General features: G+C 40.9%; 2 protein-coding genes across 4 annotated transcripts; one reads left to right on the forward strand and one right to left on the reverse strand.

The window, feature by feature from the left end:
• Nucleotides 1-14: 14 nt before the first annotated feature.
• On the reverse strand, nucleotides 15-21,421 carry LOC139812477 (uncharacterized). 3 transcript variants are annotated; one of them, XM_071777333.1, is made up of 5 exons: nucleotides 20,341-21,421; nucleotides 6,269-6,513; nucleotides 5,217-5,543; nucleotides 3,854-4,528; nucleotides 15-3,440 (listed from the first exon to the last, which is right to left on the reverse strand). In XM_071777333.1, exons 2-5 carry the CDS (start codon nucleotides 6,509-6,511, stop codon nucleotides 3,228-3,230), a joined length of 1,458 nt encoding a protein of 485 aa, XP_071633434.1. In that variant the 5' UTR covers nucleotides 6,512-6,513; nucleotides 20,341-21,421; the 3' UTR covers nucleotides 15-3,227. The 3 variants fall into 3 exon arrangements, with proteins under 3 accessions (XP_071633434.1, XP_071633433.1, XP_071633435.1); XM_071777332.1 differs by having other exon boundaries at nucleotides 6,269-6,518; XM_071777334.1 differs by lacking the exon at nucleotides 20,341-21,421 and having other exon boundaries at nucleotides 3,854-4,566.
• Nucleotides 8,437-10,775, forward strand: Def2 (defensin 2). Its single transcript, XM_071777337.1, has 2 exons — nucleotides 8,437-8,602; nucleotides 9,872-10,775. The coding sequence occupies exons 1-2, from the start codon at nucleotides 8,506-8,508 to the stop codon at nucleotides 10,066-10,068; spliced, it is 294 nt and encodes a 97-aa protein (XP_071633438.1). The 5' UTR covers nucleotides 8,437-8,505; the 3' UTR covers nucleotides 10,069-10,775.
• Nucleotides 21,422-23,441: the final 2,020 nt, after the last annotated feature.

Raw genomic sequence — 23,441 nt, forward strand, 5'->3', positions numbered from 1 at the left:
TAAATAACACACTCTTTGCAACATTTACGATCAACGTATATTTTACCTCTTTTTCATATTCATGTTTTATCAATCTGCTGCGAGAACATTGATAGAACATACAGCACCAATATTATTTACAACTTTGTATTAGGACACTTTTTCGATTGTAACATACGTACAGGAGGTGCGCTAATCTAAATATGTAAGCGGATTTTATCCCTCCACAATTCTTTCTTTTAACATAACATAAGAATTATAACGAAGATAACTTGTCAACTAATTTTATAATTTCTTTTCATGTTGTTACCGTTACTAAATTAATAAAATTCATTCACCATCTATGTAAATAAAAAATCGATACGAATTCTTATCGAGGGGTTGAAGAGTCATAAATACATATGTATAATATTCTGACGCAAATAACAAGTAACTTATTTTTTTCTCTTTTTTTTAATCCCACTAATAATTAATTTTAGAATCGTTTAAGATATTAAGGATTAGGGATTACGGTGCTCAGAGAAAGACAACTTGCTATCTGCTTCAGAAATTACCTACTTATTCGAGTTGTCACTCGATTCCAGTAAAATAAAATAACACGCTTTTGGTCTTTTAGTCGTTCGTTTAATATTTGTACTTCCGTCTTCGTTTTGTATTTATTTGTGCTGCTTTTCCTCGTCTAATTAATATTTACGTGATGTAAAGGGAGGCTCACGCGGAGCTAGAGATTCACGCGGATTTATATAGACTCTGATTACCAATCGAAGAACATTTAAGTATTTACTCTCTACTCACATCGTATGATTTTCATAAATAAGTTCTAAAGTTCATACAGATCGGGGTAATCACATTACGCAATCAATTCCGTATAGATTTCAAAACTCTCAATAACAACGATTATTATCTTTGGAACATCTTTTTTTTTTTAACATTGATATATCAAGAGACGTGTAAGTATGTATCGAAATAATGCGTAATCTATAAGTCACGCCGTTTCGTTTAGACATATTTCATCGTAAATTTTCGAAAAAATGTTTTACGGCTGTAGTTTATCTCTAAATCGACAGCACATAAAGTTCACACTTACTACGTTCTGAAGCTATCGATTTAATATAAATTGAACATTTTGTTTCGAATTTTTCTTAATAAAGCAGCATGAAGATTACGAACCATGTCATTCCAATCACACCGCAGCGGAACGATGATTGCCTCCGAATTAATAAAACTATTCTTGATTGCACACCAAAGAGATACTAACTTAATACTTAATCATTAAGGAAAATTGTATTTAGTACGCTCTTGTTTAATTATCGTCAGACGCTCCAGGAACAGAAATTGGAGAGTCTCTTGAGAAAATATAATTCGACATAACTTCGAATATAGGAGGAGCATATAATGTGTGTCTTCTTCATTACCTTGCAAAATTTAAGGAACAAATTACCAAGCGCAAACACGATCGAGGAGTAAAACCGACCGAAGGAAAATACATTTGCGGGCTATATCGTCCTACTTATTAGTCTCATTCATAAGCTTTCATTTACGGCTTCGTCAGATGTTTAATTAATTTGCGTTTTACTCAACGCAGTCGCGTATATTCTATACCTTTGAAAGATAAAATTTCCGGGAGGCTGGCTGCAACATGAATATATCTTTTATATCTCTTCTGCTCGAAACGTACATTATACATACACACACGCACACATATATACCCACAGCAACGTGTATACACCTCGTGCATACCGTTGCTGTACATAGTTATTAAATGTACATGACGATTTTTTTATACATATATATCTCTACGTCCATCCATATATCTATATCATGTATCTGTATATTCTATATCAGTGGCGGTTTGTGCGGTCGAAACGATGTCGAGGAACGTCGACCGAAAAGGAGCAGGAAAACGGATAGAAGTCCGACCATTGAAACAGGAAGAAGGACGACAGATAAAGTTACGCGTAATTAACCGGACCAGCCGCCACCTTCTGTGTGCTCTTCTTTCAGAATATATTATATATAATTATAACGTGTGCATCTCCTTTGGCCCGCAAAGGATACATTAACGTTTATGATTATCCACGTGTTATCTGCGTCAATATACGAGAAATGCCACGCAGAATGTTCTCTCTTATATATGTTATAATTTTATCCTAATATATTCTTTTGCGCCAACGTAATTAACATTATCTGCTCGCGACAACTTAAAAAAGTGACATGTTACTAAAAATAATTGTCCCTTATGAAAATACTTCTGTAATCGATTTCCTCGATATTTGCACTATCAATAGAAATTATATGGCGCATATTGTGTATATTGTATAATATATCAAGTTGTTGTGTGCGTAACTGTGTTTTCGCTCAGAGAGTGGACAAGGATGATATATCGCGTTATCTGTCATCTCGCGGCGATCATGAGGGCAATCAGCCGCAAAAGAATCAAAAGATGCTGCGTATAATCGGGATAAAATCGGGCGGGTAAGAGCGAAAATAGTCCGTGAAAATATCGAACTCAGTGTTTAAGTATTGCGCGAAGGTATCGGCAAAGGCCTTCAGCTTCGTAAATTGCCATATTTACTAATATCAATTCCCACAAAAAATTAAAATCGTGAATATTTATTATCGATAAGTGTTATGCACCAAACGTTAATTTCTATTTACTCGTTAAGCGAAATATCGTGTCGATCAAGATCGCAAACACGTGTCGACAGAAATCTCACAAATTCGGTAAACACCTTATACGGGTTCATTGCTGATCTTCGGGGACAGGATTAAGTAAACTCCGAATCCGAGCGTGAGAAGAGATTGCAGGTATCTAAACATATGCTTTATAGGAGATAGATATGCGCGCGAGAATGAGTTGAATTATTTTACCGTGCGAAGAAATATGTAAAAAAAGAAAAGAAACGTAGTAACATCTTTTCGATCAAACCTATGTAATCTTCCGCAGCTTTGATCTTTCTCTCTCTCTCTCTCTCTCTCTCTCTCTCTCTCTCTCTCTCTCTCTCTCTCTCTCTCCCGATCCTTCTCTCTCTTTGAATCCTTCTCACTTCAAGAGGATAAACAAGAGAACCATTCCAACAGATCGTGGGAGTTAGCTCATGGGATGTAGAACTCATTCGGCGGAAAGAGAAAAATAAATAAATAGCGGCAGTGCGCACAGCAAATAACTCTGTCAATCCTGTAGATCTTGTTTACAAACGAAACATATGAATTGTCGTAATCGCGAGAGACGGCCCGGCGGTGGTGCACTACTTGACGAAGAGGTCCTTGAGGGTGGAGCAGATCGATTCGCAGTCCGGTTGCTCCGGCTCCTTGTTCCCGCTCGTGAACCAACTGGCGACCTTGCTGGCGCGCGACTTGTTCGGCGACACGGCCGGCTTTCCGGATGAGCTGCCCGACGTTTCCGCGTCGCTTCCCCGGTGGCCCGAGGTGAGGATCTTCTCGATGGCACTACCAAGCACCTATCAGTACCGAATCAAGCGAAAAATTTTACCTTTTTGCGACCTTACATTCTTTTTTACGACGTATTTTATCTTGGGTGCGCGAACGAAAATATCTATACCGCCAACACTGGAGCTTTGCTCAAAGTTAATAATTCTAATCACAATTTTCTCGATGCTTGTAAACGCATCTGATGAAGAAACTGCGTTCGCTTACTTTTTTTAATCGATTTTTCTGTAGTTAATATATTTAACGAAAACTCTTACTTTGAATAATTTGCTTAGTCTGGATTCAGACTAAGCAAGCAAGTGCGAACAAACGCGAACAATTTGCTTTCTTTCAATGACTGCGAAATAGTACAATAGATCATTATACTATATTCACTTGCTTAGTCCAAGCCCGTTCTGAACGGAAAGTGATAACTTTTATTTACCTGAGCGTCCACCTTGGTACCACTGCTGTCGTCCCAGAGAACCTTGTGCCTGGCGTTGACGTTCTTCGCGAGCGTATCTTTGACGGTCTTGACCACCCGCAACTTGTCAAGCTTGAACGTCATCGCGTTCTCCTCGTCATACCGGTTCTTCTTCGACATCGGCTGATGTCTTTTGGCGAACCAGGTGCTCGGCGTGACGATCGTGCCAATGGCGCTCTTGCCACTGCTGGTTGGCGTCTTGACGCTCTTGGTGCTGTGCAGGATGGAGACGTCGAAGCTGTTGGACCGAGAGCTCTTGAGCCGGCTGCGCCTCTGCTCCGCCGTTTTGGCGGACCAGCTCGATTTCTGATCGTCCTTCGTGCCCGACGCGTCCGACGTGCCGCACATGTTTATCTCCGTCGCGGACGACGTCAGGGAGCTCAGGATGGATATCAGATCCGTGTTGGAGCACGTGATACCCGCCGCCGTCGTCGTGCCGTCGGAGAGCGGCCTCGTCATCTCGGACGCGCGTCTACGTAAACCCGACGTGGACGCCGCGACCGACGCCGAGAACTCGGAGAACCGGCGTTTCTGATGCTGTATGTATTTCTGCGTGGTCGAGCTGCCATTTCCGTCCAGGGGCTGAATCTCGCATACGCGCTCGCGAGACGGCGTCTTGTACATCTTTAAACGGACCTGGGACGCGTGTACGAGCACGATTAGAGCGCTCCCCGCTTAAACGAAACGTCAAAGAGCTGTCCATTTAACTATACATCAAATTAATATGAAGTATCTATGAATGGCTAATGGACCTTGCAGCGATTTCTCTCCGAGACGAAATTTAAATACGAACTCCAACAATCTTTTTATATTTTTGGAAACTTGAATTATTCACTTGGAAAAATTCCTCGATTTAATTAGACGGTCCTATTTTTCGTCTTCGCGTTTTTACTTTCGAAGAGCCGATTTATTAACTTTATAAAATACGAGAACTCTTAAATTTTGAATCCATGTCTGAGAATGTCTGAGAATCGCGATTGGACTCCTGATGGACCGCGCTGCTCTTACATGTTTAATCTCGAAGATAGAAAAAAAAGGGCAGAAAAGTACGGAGGGGCAGCTATAATAAAAATCAATAGCGGACAGTCTAATGTCTAATAAGCCTAAGTGGTTATCATAAGATTACAAGTGATTATCATTGAGGCCCGGTTTTATCTTTCGGTTCTATTAGACCAGCAGGGAGACTATATACACTCTCATCACTATAATTTGTTATTCGTCTTATCTCATTTATATTATTTATGTAAGTATTACCATTGTGTTGTCAACTCTCGATTACTATGACTACTCCTAAACATGTCGCTAATCCAGAGTTACAATCTACCTTTCTGGCCTTGATCTCGGCGATGTCGTCCATAATGTCGAGCTGCAGATTGTGAGTGCTCCCGCTGTTGCTGGGCGGGCCGCTTATCCCGGTGGACGATTCCCGCCGGCTCTGCAATATCCTGGTAGCGCCTCCCATGGGAAACGCGGCAATGGATTCTCGTCGATTGCGCCCGAACAGGGTGGTCGGCACCCTGGAGATCGTGACGACCGAGTGCCGTCGGCCGCCGGACTGCGGTGCCGGCGTCTGTGAGAGCGTCGCCAGGAAAGCAGCCTCCCTCGCCGATGGACCGGAACCTTCTCCACCGCGTTCGCTCAACCGTCGCACCTAATCACCGCGTGCAATTAACGAGGAGGCCGAACTAATCGACACTGACACCCAATACGGGTTTATGTTATCGCTCGAGAGAGAAATTAAACTGATCACTGTAAATCCAAGTGTGTTATTTCTATAACGCGTATAAACGTCTAGAAATGACACATTTGACCGAAGCTCGTTTTACACGTTGAGTATTAAATTAACAGAGTGTTAATTTAATCGTATTAAATTAAAAGTTAATACAAGCTTCAGTTAAAATAACACACTTGGATTTGCAGTGATGGAATAGTGCCATCGGAAAGTTTTAAAAATTTAAATCGTACAACGTCAGATTTTATGCATCTTTGATGTAATTATTTAAAGATCTAGCTTCGTCGCATGGCAGCACTTTTGAAAATCTGACTGCGTGCATTACAAATGCTAATATCATTTGAATGCTAATGTTAGAATAATAAGATACTAAATTAAGATAAAATTTGAAAAGGCGCAAAAAAGCTCTTTTAAATATATTTATTTCAAATTTTATCTCGACTTAATATCTTAGGTTTTAACTTTGACATTTTTAATATCTATCTCTAATATCTTTCTCTCTCCGAGATCGATCATTATCGAGATTATTCTGGACCGAATCTATTTTGGCTATCTCGCGCGCGCGCGTGTTGCAGCATGAAGCAATTGCGTATTTCGATAGCGCCGACCGCGAAGGACTTCCGGTGCACATGCACAACACGTACCTGGGATGCGGTTATCCCGGATGTACACTGCGGCGTCGGCAAGGAGTGCTTCCTGGCGTCCCTCCACGGCGAGAGCAGATAGGGATTCAAGGATGGCGAGTCCGGGTCGACGCATCGCGGCGGCGATTCCGCGCGGCAGCACGCCCCTTCCTCCTCGCCCAGCGTGCTTTCTTCGACGACGATCAGCGGCTCGCCGGCGCCGTTTCCGCCGCTCGTGCTCGGGCAGTACGACTGCCTTCTCATTTCTATCCTGGCAAAAATTTTCGGTTTTTCATTTTCCTTTTCTATCCTTGTACAAAGATTTTGAAACGTTGATCTTATTTTCCGGTCCATCGAAATTTCGACGAATTAAACTTTTAACACGGAAACGGACGCTTGTTTTTTTTTTATTTATAAATGGTTATCTGGTATGATTTTTACACCCCAATTAAAAGTCATTGTTATTAATTACATATTTTTAATTGTTCTGTTTGAAGACAATATGTATGTAGATTTACTCAACATTTTTAAGGAAAAACAAAAAAAATATTTTAAAAAACAAAAGAAGCATATTCAAATTACTGACGTGAGCTTTTTTCGATATCGGGGTGTAAAATTCACCCCAGGTGCCCGCGTTCCCGGGTTTAATAAAAGTTCATTAAAACATTAAAACTATGGGCAGACACTTGACAACGGACACTTTATTTGCCCTTATTTTTTAATCGCTTTTATTACAAATATTTCCTTCGTTTCACCCAACAGACAAGCCGGTATTTGATCCCACATCTATAAACGGAATCAGCGTCTCCGATACGCGCGCTGCTTAAGATTCCGAGCGGATACGAGGTTTCTCAAGTATGTGCGATGCCGGGATTCGAGAGATTCCCAGGAGGGACTTTTTATATTCTACATCAGAGACAACCATCTAATGGCGAGTAAAGCACTGCGCACATAATATATAGTCTCGTTCGGCTCGTGTAATTCCGAGCACGTGCGAGCATTTCGATTCGATATATCCGGAACGTATATATTCCCCTCCTCGTTTATCACGTCCGTGTAAATGGGGATAATTTCGGCGTTAAATTTCCATAAATATATTTGCGTAGGATGTAACACCCTCGAATACGGCGGGAGGGTGGAAAAGAAGTTTGTCGGGAATGACAGTAACCGCGTTTGAACGTTACGTTTGCGCAAATATTTATAGCATTCGAGGAGAAGTCATATTTTTGTTTCCATAACTGGGTCAGCTGCTACAGCTCGAGCGATAATGAAATTTAGCGATCGCCCGCGACCGCTGCAGCATTACCTTCCATCGTCGATTGTTTATTCACAGCTTAACCGACACCGCGACGTGTCTCTCTCGTAAACAAATTGCTGACGAATGCGAACGCTTCGGATATGCGAAACGCGTAGTTTTCACAACGGGACTTTTACAATGGGAAACGAGCTGTTATTCCGATTGACTTTTATATTTCGTTCCGATAAATTTTAACTCTTTGCGGTCGTAATGCGGAAATTCCGTATTGTTTATAATATCCGCATGCGCCAGCATGCTTTTATCATAAAAGATCAAATCTCGTCGGTTTAATCGAAAATGTAAAAAACGGTTCCCTCATTCATAATTGAAACGTACGACTGAGGTAAATTGCCTTTGCCCAACATTCGGTATATTCCGTTAGAGATTTCCTCTTTTACATAATACACCGGTGTGTCAAAAGGACGAAGGAAACGAAGAATATATATCCGAGAAACTTCTCTCTCCCTTTCACGGTAGTCGCCGAGTTTTTCCGAGTTCAAAAATTCAATAAAACCGGAATGAAAATACTTGTCGATTTCTTTTTAATTCGCCACTCACTTCTTGCAAACTATATAGTCACGTCCGCGCTTCCGTTCAACGACAGAAACGCCACGATCGATTGACCCGCTTCGTCGCCTCTTCTCTTTCACCCTCAGTCGTCGCCGGGTAACAGCGATAATGCCGGAAATTAATATTCGGATACGCTGGTCAAGTTTATGTGGCTGCGGATCTGGTCGGCGGCCGACGGGTCTAGAAATAGCGAGCTGCGAAAAGCCGCGGGGAATTCCAGTGACGGGACATCGGGGGAAAGACGGTGCTGGACGGAAGTGGACCGAGGAAAGTAGACGAGGATGTTATCGGCGGCGGCGATAAGGTATATAAAGAAACGCCGCGTCCTTAAGGACGTCATTGTTCAACGACGCATTTGAGTGCGCACGAGAATATACGTTCTTCCGCAGTCATGAAGCTGCTCGCTATCCTCACCGTCCTCGCCGTGCTGGCTTACGCTTCGGCCAACACGCTGCCGGCTGTCTACGACGGGCCTACTTACGAATTGAGTAAGTATATACATATCTCACCGAGAAAGATCACGAATAAATTATCTAATAAAAGTTCAAACGACAGCGAGGTCCTTATCGTTTTTATTCGATAACGGAGCGATCTAACAAGCTGAAATTGATCGCGAATAAATTTCACCCTGTCAAAGATTTATTCGCCGAGATATCAAGTTCGAGATACATTAAGACACTTTTTGCCGATAATTGGGAAATTATAATGAACGCTGGCTCGTTGAATATTATATATTGTAATTGCATTTTCGCGGAGAACGGTCGTCGAGATGTAATACGACGATACTTTGCAATAGAGTAATAAATGTTCAGAATGCGCTGCCTTTTATCTCGCGTTGCATAATAGTTGTAGCATACATATTCTCTCCTCTCTCTCTCTCTCTCTCTCTCTCTCTCTCTCTCTCTCTCTCTCTCTGACGTGCACCCTTTTAGCGTACACTGATAATACGCTGTCGATATCCTTCCATATCGAGTTCGATACGACCTTTTCTAGTAACACTCCATTATTACGAGTGATTCCATTATCATTTCCGAACGCTGAATTAGAAATAATCTTTGAACTTATTGCTAAATGTAAGTTGTTTCAAATTTTTTTTTGCTATACACTGTTAAATAAATAGCGTTATATTATACTCAATTTGAATCATTTTTAACGATTTTTGTAGGTCACCACTGTTCCTACTCAAATACATCGTTCATTAAACTAAAACAATATTAATTTAACTAAACAAATAATACTGTATTGTGTTGAAATATTAAATTTTGATACACATGGTAGTTAAAAACAAAATGTTATTTAACTCATAGTACTGGTTTAAATTTCATTGTTTAATATTCAACAGTGTACGTTTCTGAAACATCAATTTAAATTTCAAAAAACTATTTTCATAAGAGTCGCATAAAAAAATTTGAAGTTCAATTCGCAAGAATCGTATAATTTCCAATATAAAACTTCGAACATTTGAAAACAGAAAGAAGGATAGAGCAAAAGTAATCAGTCTTCTTAAATTTCTTCGAAAACTGTTCACTCTTTTCGCTTTAAATGTCAAAAGTATAGTGCAAGAAGAAAAGTTAATTTCGCTGCCGCAAAAGAATATGTACATCCCTGATGAGACCACCCCCGCATTAATCTAACGATTTGCTCTTGATGCGAGCTCTCGGGACACCGAATACCTATGTACATAAAACGAGTTACCCCGCAATACCCGCTTCTCTATTTTTGTATCGGAAAATAAAGCGAAGGGAATTGCGTTTCAGCGGCAATCGAGGATCCGGAGAACGACGAGATGCAGTCGAATCTGCCGCCCATCCGGAACCGGCGCGTGACCTGCGACCTTCTGTCCTGGCAGTCCAAGTGGCTGAGCATCAACCACAGTGCCTGCGCGGGCAAATGCTTGGTGCAGGGTCGCCGGGGTGGTCGCTGCCGCGGCGGCATCTGCGTCTGCAGGCGTTAAAGCGTCGTCCTCGCCCTCGAATCGTCCGCGACGACCGCGACCTCCCGGCCAACGCAACGTCCCATGGATCCCGCAACCGGGCTATCGCACCCGCCGTCCCACAGTATTCTGTATTGACTACGTATTGGTGAACGCCGTCGCGTATTGTATGTAATCCGAATTAATATTCATGGGAGATCACGAAGGGACATGGTTTAATCACCCGATCGATAGTCCTGGCCTCGATTGTCCCGCCGCGCGAATTTCCGCCGAAAGGGATAACGTCGTTATTAACGATAATTATTTTAATCACTCTCTCGCGCGCGTCGCTATCGAGCGTGTTGATGGTATAAGAACAAAAGTTCTTGTTCGCGTCAGGCGACGGATCGTTTCAAGGGAAATTGACGAGTACTAATATCGACGTTATTAATGGAAGTTAATTAAATTGTTTATCGTAATGGCATCGTGATAGGAAATTTGTATAACATTTGTCAGTCGTTTCTCGTCTCTCTATGGCGCGCGCATAAAATCTCGGTTGAACCAAATGTAGTCTTGTGAAAGTTATTGTGATGAATGCATTGATATTGATATCGAATAGTCATACTATTTATAACATATATTCCAAATAAAACCTATTAGATATCGGTCATCGCATCGATACCTACAGATTTTTCATCTGTGTACTTCATATTCTAATATAATTCATTATTAAACGTAATGCAAGTATATTTGTGCATATGTTACTTGTATTAGAACCTGCTCCACAAAGTAATGTAAGTTTGGCAACGATTACAATAATCAGCTCCTATTATTTTATAAAGTAAAAGTTACTTGACTAGATTAGGCAGAATAATTGAAATAACTGCATTAAAAAATTAGGCCTTTTTAAAACTTTACACCCAGTATGCAAAACACTGTTTCATCAAAAATTGCTGAATATGTCAGAAATAATAAACATAAATTAGTTATTTGTCTGCAATTTTTATAAATGAATATTAACGTGGTAAAAAGAATAAAACTTTACACCCAGTATGCAAAACAATTGCTGTTTCATCAAAAATTGCTGAATATGTCAGAAATAATAAACATAAATTAGTTATCTGTCTGCAATTTTATTAAAATTAATATTAACGTGGTAAAAAGAATAGGTGCGCTGATGATACAGCAATTAATCAGACAAAACGTCACATCATTCCGTGAATTGATAATTGACCTTTGCCCGGCCCATTCAAAATCTATTTTCTGATATAAAAGCAACATGTGGATCCGGTCGATAGTTCCACGTTGGCGAATCCAATCACTAACGTAATATCTTTCGGCGCGCTGTGTATATTGATTCGTGCGTTTGCGAACGTGCACAGAACACAGACCGCCGCTGAACAATAAGCTGTTCAACCTGTCCTAGGAGATGGAATCTGGAATTAAATTAAAAATGCGTCGAACAAGAGAACGATTTCTAAGGCTTATTCAATATATATGTATATATTGCAACCTATCTACATATCAATATATTTGCGAGTATTGATCGGAAATTCAAATTTGCGGTATTCCGGATAGGATAATTATCTCTCCATATTACGAAGCATTCCTTTTCAAGGTAAATGTATCAATACCTGTCTGGACACATACCTATGTCTGATTATTTTTATCATTTTATTCCTTAAATAAAGTTATAACGCGAATTAAAATCGAAGAATCAAAGAAAAAATATTTTTCTTGTATTATATTTTTATCTTTGATTTTCATTCGCGTTATACTTATTTAAAAACTAAAGTAATAAAGGTGTCCAGACATAGGACTTAAGTGTCATTGGTACATTTACCTTACTTGGCAATCAAATATATCTGGATATATCTTTCAAATATATCGATGGATATTTCGTACTCCCCTCGAAAAACGCAAAAAATCCAAAAAACACGAGGCAAAATTATACGTGATTGCACCGATCCTGATACGTTCGAGAAATACTTATCTTGATTTATCAGATTTAATTCCAACGTTCGTTAAGCATTGAGGGACACATTTCGGATGTCCTTTAGATTTATACGCCCATTCAACTAATGCGACGTATAACGCTCGTATCATTTCTGATCACGCACATATGAAAATCCTCTACTCGGAGCGCTCGTCCCGCTCAACCTTCCATCTCCTACCTACTCGCGCGATAAGGGCCATCCACGATGAAAACTGATACCCTAGAAGGGCACTCTAAATCTGGATGCATTCCCATAAGAAGATATTAGAGAGATCAAACGGATTAGGACGAAATCGGATTAGTCGGAAAAGTTTCTTAATGCAACGAGATAGAAGTTTCTACGGTCCTTCTCTCGAATTTATACAACGGACGACAGTTTCATTAGCGGCACCGTGCGCCAGATGTTCCCAACCGACATTCGGACGTACCTTTTTTGTCGCGACGAGACCTCGACGGTGGAAGGAATCGAAAATTTGCAACAATTAAACGGGCCAACTCGCGCGATAAAAAGTTTCGTCGACAAAACCACCGGTAATTAAGCGTGGCGTAGTTACGTGACCCAGGATACAAATTATCGGTACGAGAATACTCGATATTCGCTTCGCGGAAGCACTTTACGTGCAATTTCCGAAGCGATGTAAAACACAGAGCTGGCAACTCCATTCTATATTCTCGAAAGATGGTTCATCGGTCGGTTCAACGTCGAATTGACGCTGAATTTGTTCCGATAAAACGGGATCCCTTCGGCAGAGAAGAGAGAAGAGAGAGAAGAGAGAGGAGGGAGAGAAGGGAGAGAGGGAGGGAGGGGAGAGAGAGGGAGAGAGAGAGAGAGAGAGAGAGAGAGAGAGAGAGAGAGAGAGAGAGAGAGAGAGAGAGAGAGAGAGAGAGAAATGCATGTATAAAACCTCGGGTTGGAGTTCGAGGAAAGATCGCTTTGATCAGAATGCCACGGTTAATTCGATTCGCGCGGAATCGACGCGCGGCCGACGTCAGCGTTTCAAAGTCATCGGCTTCCGAGAAGAACACGGAATCTCGCTTTCCAAGGGGCGACTTTGAACTCTCTCGCTTACCCTTTAAGTACGGCGTTTCTCAGCCATTCAAAGTTGCCGCTGTGACTGAAGTCGGCAAATGGAACAACGCCTCGTCGACCAATATATCGGTATAAAGCCCCAGCTGGTACTCGAGCCCCATTGTCCGCGTGACGTTAATATTACACGGCGACACAAGCGAGAATGCCTAGAAACGCTAGTACACGGCACAAACGAGAGAAAATAACTTCTCCCATTGAATAAAAGAACATTAATCTTGCGAATACGGGAACGTTAATCTTACGGAATTTTTCCGCGCGCTAGCTCTTTGCGCGAGGTCGACAAAAAGAGCCGTCTTATTGCCTAAGTTTTCATTGCTGCTTCCGCGAAAATGTTTCCTGATTATTCTTGCTGGATGTAGTTTTTAGAGAGGTCTCTCTTTTTCTCAAACGGGAAAAATGTTTCATTAAACGTTTATTTATATTTAAGGGCTCTTTTTAGTTTCGTATAACGTATTTTCATATACTTTTCAATGAATATAACCATTAATTCTTCGCTTTCAGCGAAAATATTAATGTCCATATAATGTTCAACGCGGGTTCTCTCGAATTTAAATATGATACTCGAGCAAATATTACGATAACCGCGATAACGTTCGCCGCTCGCGAAATTGCGTGTTGCGCGGAAACTCGATTTATACGGTATATTTATTCACCGCTCTCGTATATGTACGTGCCATGCAATATATTTTTGGTCGTTCGGTCGAGACCGCATACGCGGTCATTTGAAACGCGCGATACGATCACAGAGTCGGGAAAAAAGAAGCGAGATTTGTTCGGTCTCTGCGAGAAAATGCGCAAAACACGGGCAACGTAATCAATCAGATCGTCCGAATGGATCCACTTTGAAGCTACCGTAACGAACCGCGCCGCGCGCGAACGGCGAGGGGTTAAATTTAAGTCAGTTCATATAAGGGTAAGAGTTTATGGAGCGGGAGCCAATTACGACGTAATACCGCAAAGAGGATTCAATAACGGAGAGAGAAACGGAAGAGAGGAAGGTCAGCGTTTCCGTTGCATTCGAATGAATCACATCATCCCCGCATTCATCCGTCTCCCATTCTCTATCACTCGTCTTTCGCCTCTTCTCTTTTCCACTCCGTCGATCCGCTCGAATTCTCTCTCATTTTCCCCCCTCGATTTCCCCTTTCCCCATTTCGCTTTCGATATCCTTCCAAGCTCAGCGTGCCGGAAATTTCAGCGTTGGCGCGACACTCAAATGAGATTCGAACGAAGAAGACGGGCGCGACAACCGATAAACCAAAGAGCCCGTGCAGAGTGCACCTTTAGTAGTAGTAAACCATATCGATCGACAGTGTTTACTACAAACGTGGCAGCTTGGCTTTTGAGCTTCAAAGGTGGCCAGATGCCGAGCTGCCGCAAGATCGGGTGAGATTGTTCCGACGGGGTTACCGCGTTGCATCGTCACCGGTACATTAGCATCGTACCGGCGAAAGGGCTTTCGGACCGACGAGCTTGGCCTCTGGGAAAAGGAGAGAGAGGGAGAATTGAATCGAAATTTATTAAACGCGCTGGGACTACGTCCTCTGAAGCGTAAAGACATTGTTACAAAAAAGAAAAACAAACTGTTACATAAACTGTAACAATGCATAATACAATGCAATAAAATGCAAAGGCGACAATAGAGAAAGAGAAAAAAAGAAATAAAATGTACATAGAAAAAAAAGCGAGACAGAAGACAACAAAGAGAGAGAATAATCAACGAAGATGCGATGAGAATACTGGTGACGGAGTAAATAAATCCTCGCCCGATTATTTTCTCAGACGCGACGTTACATACTTCATTTACCGCTAGAGATGCGGCCGTCTACTACCGGATTTTATTTTAAGAGAGAACCACACGACGTGTGTCGATTAACGTGGACACTTATAAAGCTTCTTCCTCTGCATGTCTATTAATAGACGAAGGCACAACAAAAAAGCATTATGCGACATATTAATGACGTAGAATGTTAACTAGAAGGTTCCCGATTATGATTAAAATTATTATTATTATTATTATTATTATTGCCATTGTGGTTTGTCGGACTTGTCTCGTTTTTCTCCGAAGAGACGAAAGAGGGGAAAATCCGCATTCGCTCGGAAGGATTCTAAATCCGCGCGGAGAATAAAAGGTATAAAACTGAATTTAATATATTTTATCACGAGCTTCACGCGACCACCGTGTACGGATTTTTCAGGTCTGAAAATCCCTCTTTTACCCTCTCGCGCGAACTTTAATCACCGCGTTGAAGTAATCTCGAGGGGGGGTCGGCTCGCACGCTTCCAGCGTGTAACGGAAAGGTCTTTCGTATACGTGTAATACGGGGACGCTGATACCTCACGGCGGGCGCACGAACCTCTACCACCCTTCAAACTCTATACGTGACGTAATACGGGTGCACCGTATTTGACGTCACACTTTTGTTCCGTCTCGTGCATAACGCGATCGACTCCGACCGCCGCCGCCGTCGACGGTCTATAAACGGAACCCGTTAATGTTTCGCGGTCACATGAAAATCGCCAGATGGTGATTTAATGGCGTGCGGAATAATCCCCGTCGTTACGGTAGATAAATTATAACGATATTACACTCGCGACCGACTCCTCGTTAACAAATCCCGCGGATCATCGTCGTCCGCGGCAACCGCGAGATCATTAGATATTAATGATTTCCTCAACGTGTATCGTTGGATTTTACGGCTCTTTCGAGATGATAATAAATGTAAAATTATCCATCGCTATATCCATGCAAAAGAGAATTGTTGTTTGGGGAACAATATTTTTCGGTTACGTATTTATTTCGCCAACATTTGTGTTAAATATTATAATATCGTGTTGTTCAATCCCAAGTCTTGTCCCGAATCAGACCGTCTGTTTTTTATGTTCTCAATTATCATTAAAATCTAAAATTATTTTGTAATTTTTTTACATGATTATTTATAGGAATTCAAAAATATAGAATTTCTATTACAATAAAAATTGTTATAAAATTTGTTTTCGAGGAAGTCTCACATAACCATTATAAATACATAATATCGATCTCTAAAATTAATAAAAAAAAATCTCATTTACAAGAATTACATTAAATAAATAATAATAATTTAATGCTTAGATACTGCTTTACTACTTTTAATAATTAAACATTTAATATAACTCTAACATTTAACGTAACTGCTCCATTTATTTATCAATGTTATTTCATGCATGGCATAAATATCGTCTTTAATTCCTCTAATTAACTAAGCACTTTAAACTAGCCTTCCCATCAATTACAGATCGATATTACGTATTTGGACACTATGCCTATTCCAATATTAATTACCGTTAATTGCAAATTAGAGTAATAAGTCCGCGACGACGTCGCATCAAGGTTAAAAATATTCCGTACCAGGCGCGGCTGGTTAAATAATTACACCCTCGCGGACGGAGGCGACAGAGATGAGAATTGTTAAATTCCTCTCATTTCCTTAGAACAGTCCGACGTGAAATGCTCCAGCGGAGCGCTTCCTACAGTGCAACGACAGAATGGCTATTAAAGACAATTCATTCGGCCTTCCAACTCTCACGCCGTTGTCCCTGTTGCCTCGTTAACTTCCATTCTTTGTTCAATGCGCAGCTTCCCTCTGTGCCTGATGGATATTTAGTGCCGTGTAATTACGTGAGACGCGCGCCACTGTACGTTACGTTACGTTACGTAAGTACAAGCTCGCCACCAGACGAAATGAGGCGTGGGCCACGCGGCTCCAAAGGCGACGTGAGACGTGAGACGCACGGTGGCGCGGGCAACTTATAGCGAAGTTACGCGAAAGCAATATATCCGGGAATCGAACCTTTCACGGGGATTAATCTTCCTCGTCTCCCGACGAGTTTCCCCGAGGATTAAGGCGGAAAATCTCGCTCGCCCTCGCCGATAACGAGTCGCTCCTCTTATCGCGCGAAGAGGCCTTTTGGAGAAGGCCGAGCTTTTATTTGACGTTGAATCCCCCTTCGTGGGAATTTGTTTTGCTTCGTGGGATACGCGCACCGAGAGACGTCAAAGCGCAGGGACGCATGCAACCACGGGATTTTCCTACGGACTTAATTAAATACTTCGGATACCGACTATCGTCGCAAATATTGCCGGAGGGTCGGTCATCTCGAGGATGGTACGCTTGGATTCTGCCTTTTCTCCGTCTCATCTTCCTCCCTTCTTTATCCCAAGCATACCTTCTCAAAGAATTTACGCGGCAAACGAACAATTTAATCCCGCCGGCTATACCTCCAGTTTCTATTTATGTATAATAATTCAGGAGCTCGAGAAAATACTGTTAAATATGGATAAATAACGGACGAAAGTTTATGGCCAAAGGTTACAAATCTCAAATTAATATTTATTTTACGATAAAGTTTCCCGTGTACCGCACGTATAGAACATAGATTTCTCATGAAATCTAAATAAAATCAAGATTTCTCTTCCAAGCGATATTTGCATACAAACATGTAAACGGAAATTGTATTTGTGAATTTTATGATGCAGTGGCGTGCTTTTTCGAATTTAATACTCGAGTTTAATACTTGAATTAAATATTTGATAATGTCATAATCGATTATTTAACATTTCTTATTATTATTATCTACATACATTAATAATACGTACCTTAGAGGTAAAAAATCGTATCTCCATTATTAGAAATGTAGAGAAAACAGGACTTAAAGTTCATTATTTCTATAAAAATGTCTAATACGACTTTTTCTAACATTGTATCTTAGGAACTAATAATAATGGATATAAGACGCTTTACCATTATATAATTTAAGCTCCTGATATATTGAAAAAAGTATTAACTCTAATTTTGACAAAAACTGGAGACACGATTCTTTATCTCTAAGGTACAGATATGTGTAACATAGTGGAAAAATAGCTCTGTGCTCCCCCGTTCTAATTTTGTCACAGAAACAGCGATTTATATTTATTAGTGTCGATTAGACTTAATCTGTCGTCAATCGACATTTGTATCGGTTGTTAAGCAAAATCTCTCCGGGTATATTCGCAGCAATTGTTAGTAAACGGGGTAATTCAAAGCACTCATTCATTTGAAAGCGAATTTCGCAGCGAATCATGTTACAGGTGTAATTGATCGAAATCTCGTTACAAAAAGATCATGTATTGTATAGAAACACTTGCCCGTCATTACTTCCATTTTCTCGCAGAGTGGGTAACAGATTTCATCGTCGCGATTTTCAATCGTTTTATGTAACGAATAGAATTTCAAGCAAACTTTTAGTTGAAATAATGAAATTACTCGCAGAATTTAATCGTTACGTGACAATGAAATAGAGGAAAATACCGAATGTTTTCACACAAAAAATATGTTTGTATAACTCAAATAAAATAATTATTTATCACGAAAATATTCAAATGCGAGCCATCTAATAACAAAACTCGCAAAAACAATTTTTATTGAAATAATATTTTTATTTTTATATTCTATATATAGTAATTCGTTATATTTTTCAAAACACATTTTATCACTGCTCGCGTGCACCATTTTATTGTAGAAAGGTATACTATATTAAATAAAATTGCATTAAAATCAAGCGGAAAAAGATTCGAATTGAATAGGATTATTTATAAATCCGCATATACGTCCTTGTTGACTTGCTTCTCGCATCATTTGCTTGCCTTCTCGCACAATTCTGAGATTACTTCTTGACTGGATTTCCATCTAAATTTAGATTCAAAGTCGCTGATGAAAACTGCATTTTGAGCGCATCGATCAAGTGTCTCTCGGGAAGACGAGAGAAGTTTGAAGGGCTACCGTTCTTCCCTCATTGACCTGTTCTGTTTCTGTATGTTGTAACTACGATATATACGAAGCGCGATTCATTTAGGGTACAGGCAGCAAAAGGCCGAAATTACCGAGAGCAATTATTCGCTGCGAATGCACAGCTATATAAACCTGCCGGGGCTTGTAATTGTCAATTAGACCAACCGTCAAGATTTTATCGATTCATCGATAATCCCTGTATTTGGCTGTTGCCGATGAAAAGTTTGCGGCTGAAAGAGACCGTTCTCGGAGGACGGTCATATTTTCGGGGAGAAAAGTTCCTTAAGAAAATCATCCAACTGATAAGCTATCTAGCGAGGTATTTTCTTTCTTAAGTACGAAATAAATATGGGGATTAATTCCACAATTATGAAAGAAAATACTTTGCTAGATAGCTTATCAACCTTCTAATCGCGGAATGGAATAAGAAAGTAAAATATAAATTTTACCGATACTTTTGATATCATCGATCTGTTTTTAATGTATGCATGATTCCTTATTGTAATGTACATCGATTATTCGCGATTATCAACGCGAGCAACATCGCGCACCCTAGTTTCCTAACCAAACGCGTTTATACAATTGCTACAGTAATATGCAGAAGCGATAAACCGTCCCGTCAACCGAGTTTATATTTAAATAAACTCATATATATAATTCGCTTCTCTAACACTTGGCAAATTCTATCCATCGCATTTAATTTCTATGGAATTTTAAGTGCTCCGTTTAACGGGTAAAACTCACGAGCGAAACAATATAAACATTATAAACAATTCTATTTAATAGTCAGTAATTATTGCATAAATAATAGGGAACACGGACCTGGGGGAGGCTCATAACAATCTACCACGGTTTTTCCATTATGCCGTCAATAAATACAAACCCGACGAGCTTTATTCCCGCGAGTTCGCTCTTAAATGAAAGCTTGTCTCTAGACAATTCCAAGGGAAATTATTTCCACATGTGTATTCGTTTGTGCCTTTTCGCTCGGATCGCCACAATAATATCGCATTAAAAAAAAAATCATGATCCAACACATAAGTAATTGACGCTCCAGGGCGAGTCCCAGGATAATCGATCTCCACTTATACAAGTTTCACGATACAAATCCAATAACGGGAGCCGTGTATGAGTTATGACGATGTATCTCAAGGGTTTCTGCCCTGAAGGTATGATACGGAGGTACCGTATAAATCCCGTCGCCCATCATTATCCCGGGCTCGCTCTCTCGAGCCAATTAGGGGAAGTAATGTCGACCCCTTGGGCGATAAAGTTTCAAACGTCTCGCGAAGAAGCAGAGTAGTCGCGCGGTACCGCGCGATGTCGCGGGACATTCAAAAGCCCGACAGCGGGGGGATGAGATCGGCAAACACGATATACGTGGAGCCGGCGTGCGAGCGCGAAACGGGGAAATCTCTCACCTTATATCGTAGAATTGTCGGCCGCGAGGCGATGTTGATCCCCGGGGGTTTGTTAACGCGGCCGCATTCACGGTCCGACTGCGATCCACTCGCTCTGGCACACCACCCGCGGATGTACTATATACCACCACTGCCTCTGCCGCTCCTCGCCGATCCCTCGCTGCTTTGCACACGCACACGCTCCGCGGCGGTGTTCGGTCGGTTCCCTCGGTGTAACGACCCCGCGATCTCCCCGTTGCACCTACGTATAGCAGGCACCCTTAACTACACATCGCTCCTCCGCGATCGCGATCGTTCCGCGCGATCGTTTCGCGCACCTGGGATTTAGCCGAAGCTCGCCCTCCCGGGATCGCGAAATCGATGATCCCGGAATCGGTAGTAGTTGTCACGTGTGTCGATGGATTTTTTTTTCTACGAACGATCGCGACGATCTTACCAAGTTAAGGGAGACGACGAGTAAACCCGGCCGCGACGGTGGTCAGAGCGGCACTACGAGCCTCGCGAAAGACCCGGCGCCCCCTCTCACCATCGACCCGGGTTCGCCCGACCAATCGACGCGTGCACCTTCCTGTCGTTTAAGTACATTCCACTGGATCCGGGGACGAGGTGAAGGGGTGGCTCGACTCGCACCCACAGGGGGGTGGCGAACGGCGGACGGCGGAAGCGCCAACGGTGACGGAGGTACCGTGTTTCACGTGTTGCTTCGGTATGAACACACTGACACGTAATTTAATGATGTCAGCCAGTCGACCGTGCTCCACGTTCCTCGGAGGAAAATTGATTGTGCAATTGACGCGGCGAGGCCATCTCGAAGAGAACATTCCCGGTATAGCGGGAAAGAGAGTCGAGGCAACGCTTCCGATTTTTCAGCGTTGACTCATAAGTGCGTAGCTTGGCCATATAAGTGCAAAGAGACTTTTCGACGCTCCGTGTACTCTCCTTTATGAAGTTTCAACTGAAAACGTGCGCATCTGCAAAGATAAAAAAAAAGTTTTAAAAAAAATTCAGAGGATTAAAAGGGTTCAAATCAATACGGAAGAATTTTTTTAAATATTTCTCTTTTAGGATTTCTTAAGCGCAGTTATTTATTTAGAAAAATACTCAGAATGCTGCGGAAAATTGCGCATTTAAGAGTTAACTCATCTGTCAAAGTCTAGCGACAAATGCACGTGCCTTAAACTGAAAGTTTTTAAATATGCGGAGATACAAAATTTCCAACTCGCAAACTTATTTCAGATTTATTTTTAGAACGTAAATTACTTAAAAGTTAAAAAGTCGACTCGGAGGAGTTGAGCACCGTCACGCTGAGACATCTTTTACATTATGTAACACGATGGTTCTGTAACGCGGCGTTTTCCCGGTACACATTACATTATTACATAGTAAGCTGATGATGCTGTAACGGTGTTACTGTAATGGTGTATATTGTAATGCGACACTCCTCTGCCAGACGTTACGATAATAAGCTCGGGTTAAAGTGCACGAAAAAATAACCGTGGAGCAAAGCGAAGATAAGTTTTATGATCGCCTTAATAAATTTAATAAATTTAAAAAATAGACGTCTCGTCACATTAATTACTGCGACTCGAGCATCCCGTTGATTCAATCAATACTTTGTAAGATTAGATCATCGCAGAACCACAACAGGTACACCATGTAATTCATTATAAATAGATAATTCGTTGAAGAAATTTAATTTTACCTATGTGTAAGAATTCAACAATTATTTAAAACATTTATTTATATATTTTAAAAAGATGAAAAAGATTAGTTTACACTCTCTCTAACAGAAATATCTCTGACAGAAAAATATCCAAATATATATTTTAAGCCTTATATAACTGAATGAAAAAGCAGTCACAAAAATGATGATAAAAAATTTGATTTTTTACATTCGGCGAGGGATCAGCTCTTATTATCCGAATCATTTAGAAGAATTACAAATGATTTCAAATATAATAGAAAATAAAATAAAATACCTATTTCTGTTCACTTTAAATCCTTCTATCTAGCTGTTTTGACAGATATTTTGATGACATTTTTCATGTCGACTTATAGGAAAAATGATGGCTCGGAGGTGCAGCCGCACGTGGCACAGAACGTGAAGAAAACGAGCGTTTCAGAAATCGAAGGTCGTAAATAAAAATCCGAACCACATTACATTTTTTACCGGCGCGGAATATATTATCGGCAATTTCAAGGTGCGACCACACGCGGAGAAGCTGAGGGGGATGAGGTATTAAATTTTCAGATCAAAGGTCGTCACGAATGATGAAAATTTACGGAACCGGAACGAATGCTCGCGACGATTCATATCAATCGCGCGAACCTATAAACAACATGAAAATATATATATATTATTTTACAGCCAGTGAAAGAAAGAGAAAGATAAAGAATAATTCTAACGCTAATAATTCTAGCTCTAACGTACGTGACAGGAATAATATTCATTACATTTTTTTCTAATTTCTAAAACGTGCGACACATATAATAAAGGCGATGGATTTTCGCATCGATCGCAAAATTATAGAAGAGCAGTCGTAATTGAGACAAAGGCGGGCAGAACAAAGTGCAAAGAAAATACGCTGCTTATTTATACATATAACTCTTCAAAGCGACCCCGAGTGCTTTCATCGCAGCGCGGCGGAATTCCGTGTATACGCGATATTTGTCGCTGACAATACAGCGTGTAAAGGCAATCGAAACTTTATGCGATTGTTAAATGGCGACGGCATCGCTGCGCCGCCGAGTAGAGGCAATCCAACTGCAAATAGAACGCTTAAAAGGGGTATCGTGCTAGGTAGATTTGCGAGGCTTAAACGTATTATGAGACTTGAAATCCTTAACTACGCGCGAGCTGTTGCATCATTTATTGCATTCCATCGCGATTAATTCTAACGCGCATTATGAGACAACGATTTATCAGCAGCTTCACTCGAGGAGGCGCTTAATGTGCAACACTATACGCAATATTATACAAAAATCAAGCCTGAAAAGTCACGCGTATGAATTAGGTTTTCTTTCCGTTGCTTACATTGAAAGTGAAATTACGGGATTGCTTAATTAGGCTTAATACGTGTTCACAAATTAAGCTTCAAGAA

The sequence above is a fragment of the Temnothorax longispinosus genome, chromosome 4 (assembly GCF_030848805.1).
Source record: "Temnothorax longispinosus isolate EJ_2023e chromosome 4, Tlon_JGU_v1, whole genome shotgun sequence".
In the NCBI taxonomy this organism is placed as follows: Eukaryota; Metazoa; Arthropoda; class Insecta; order Hymenoptera; family Formicidae; genus Temnothorax; species Temnothorax longispinosus.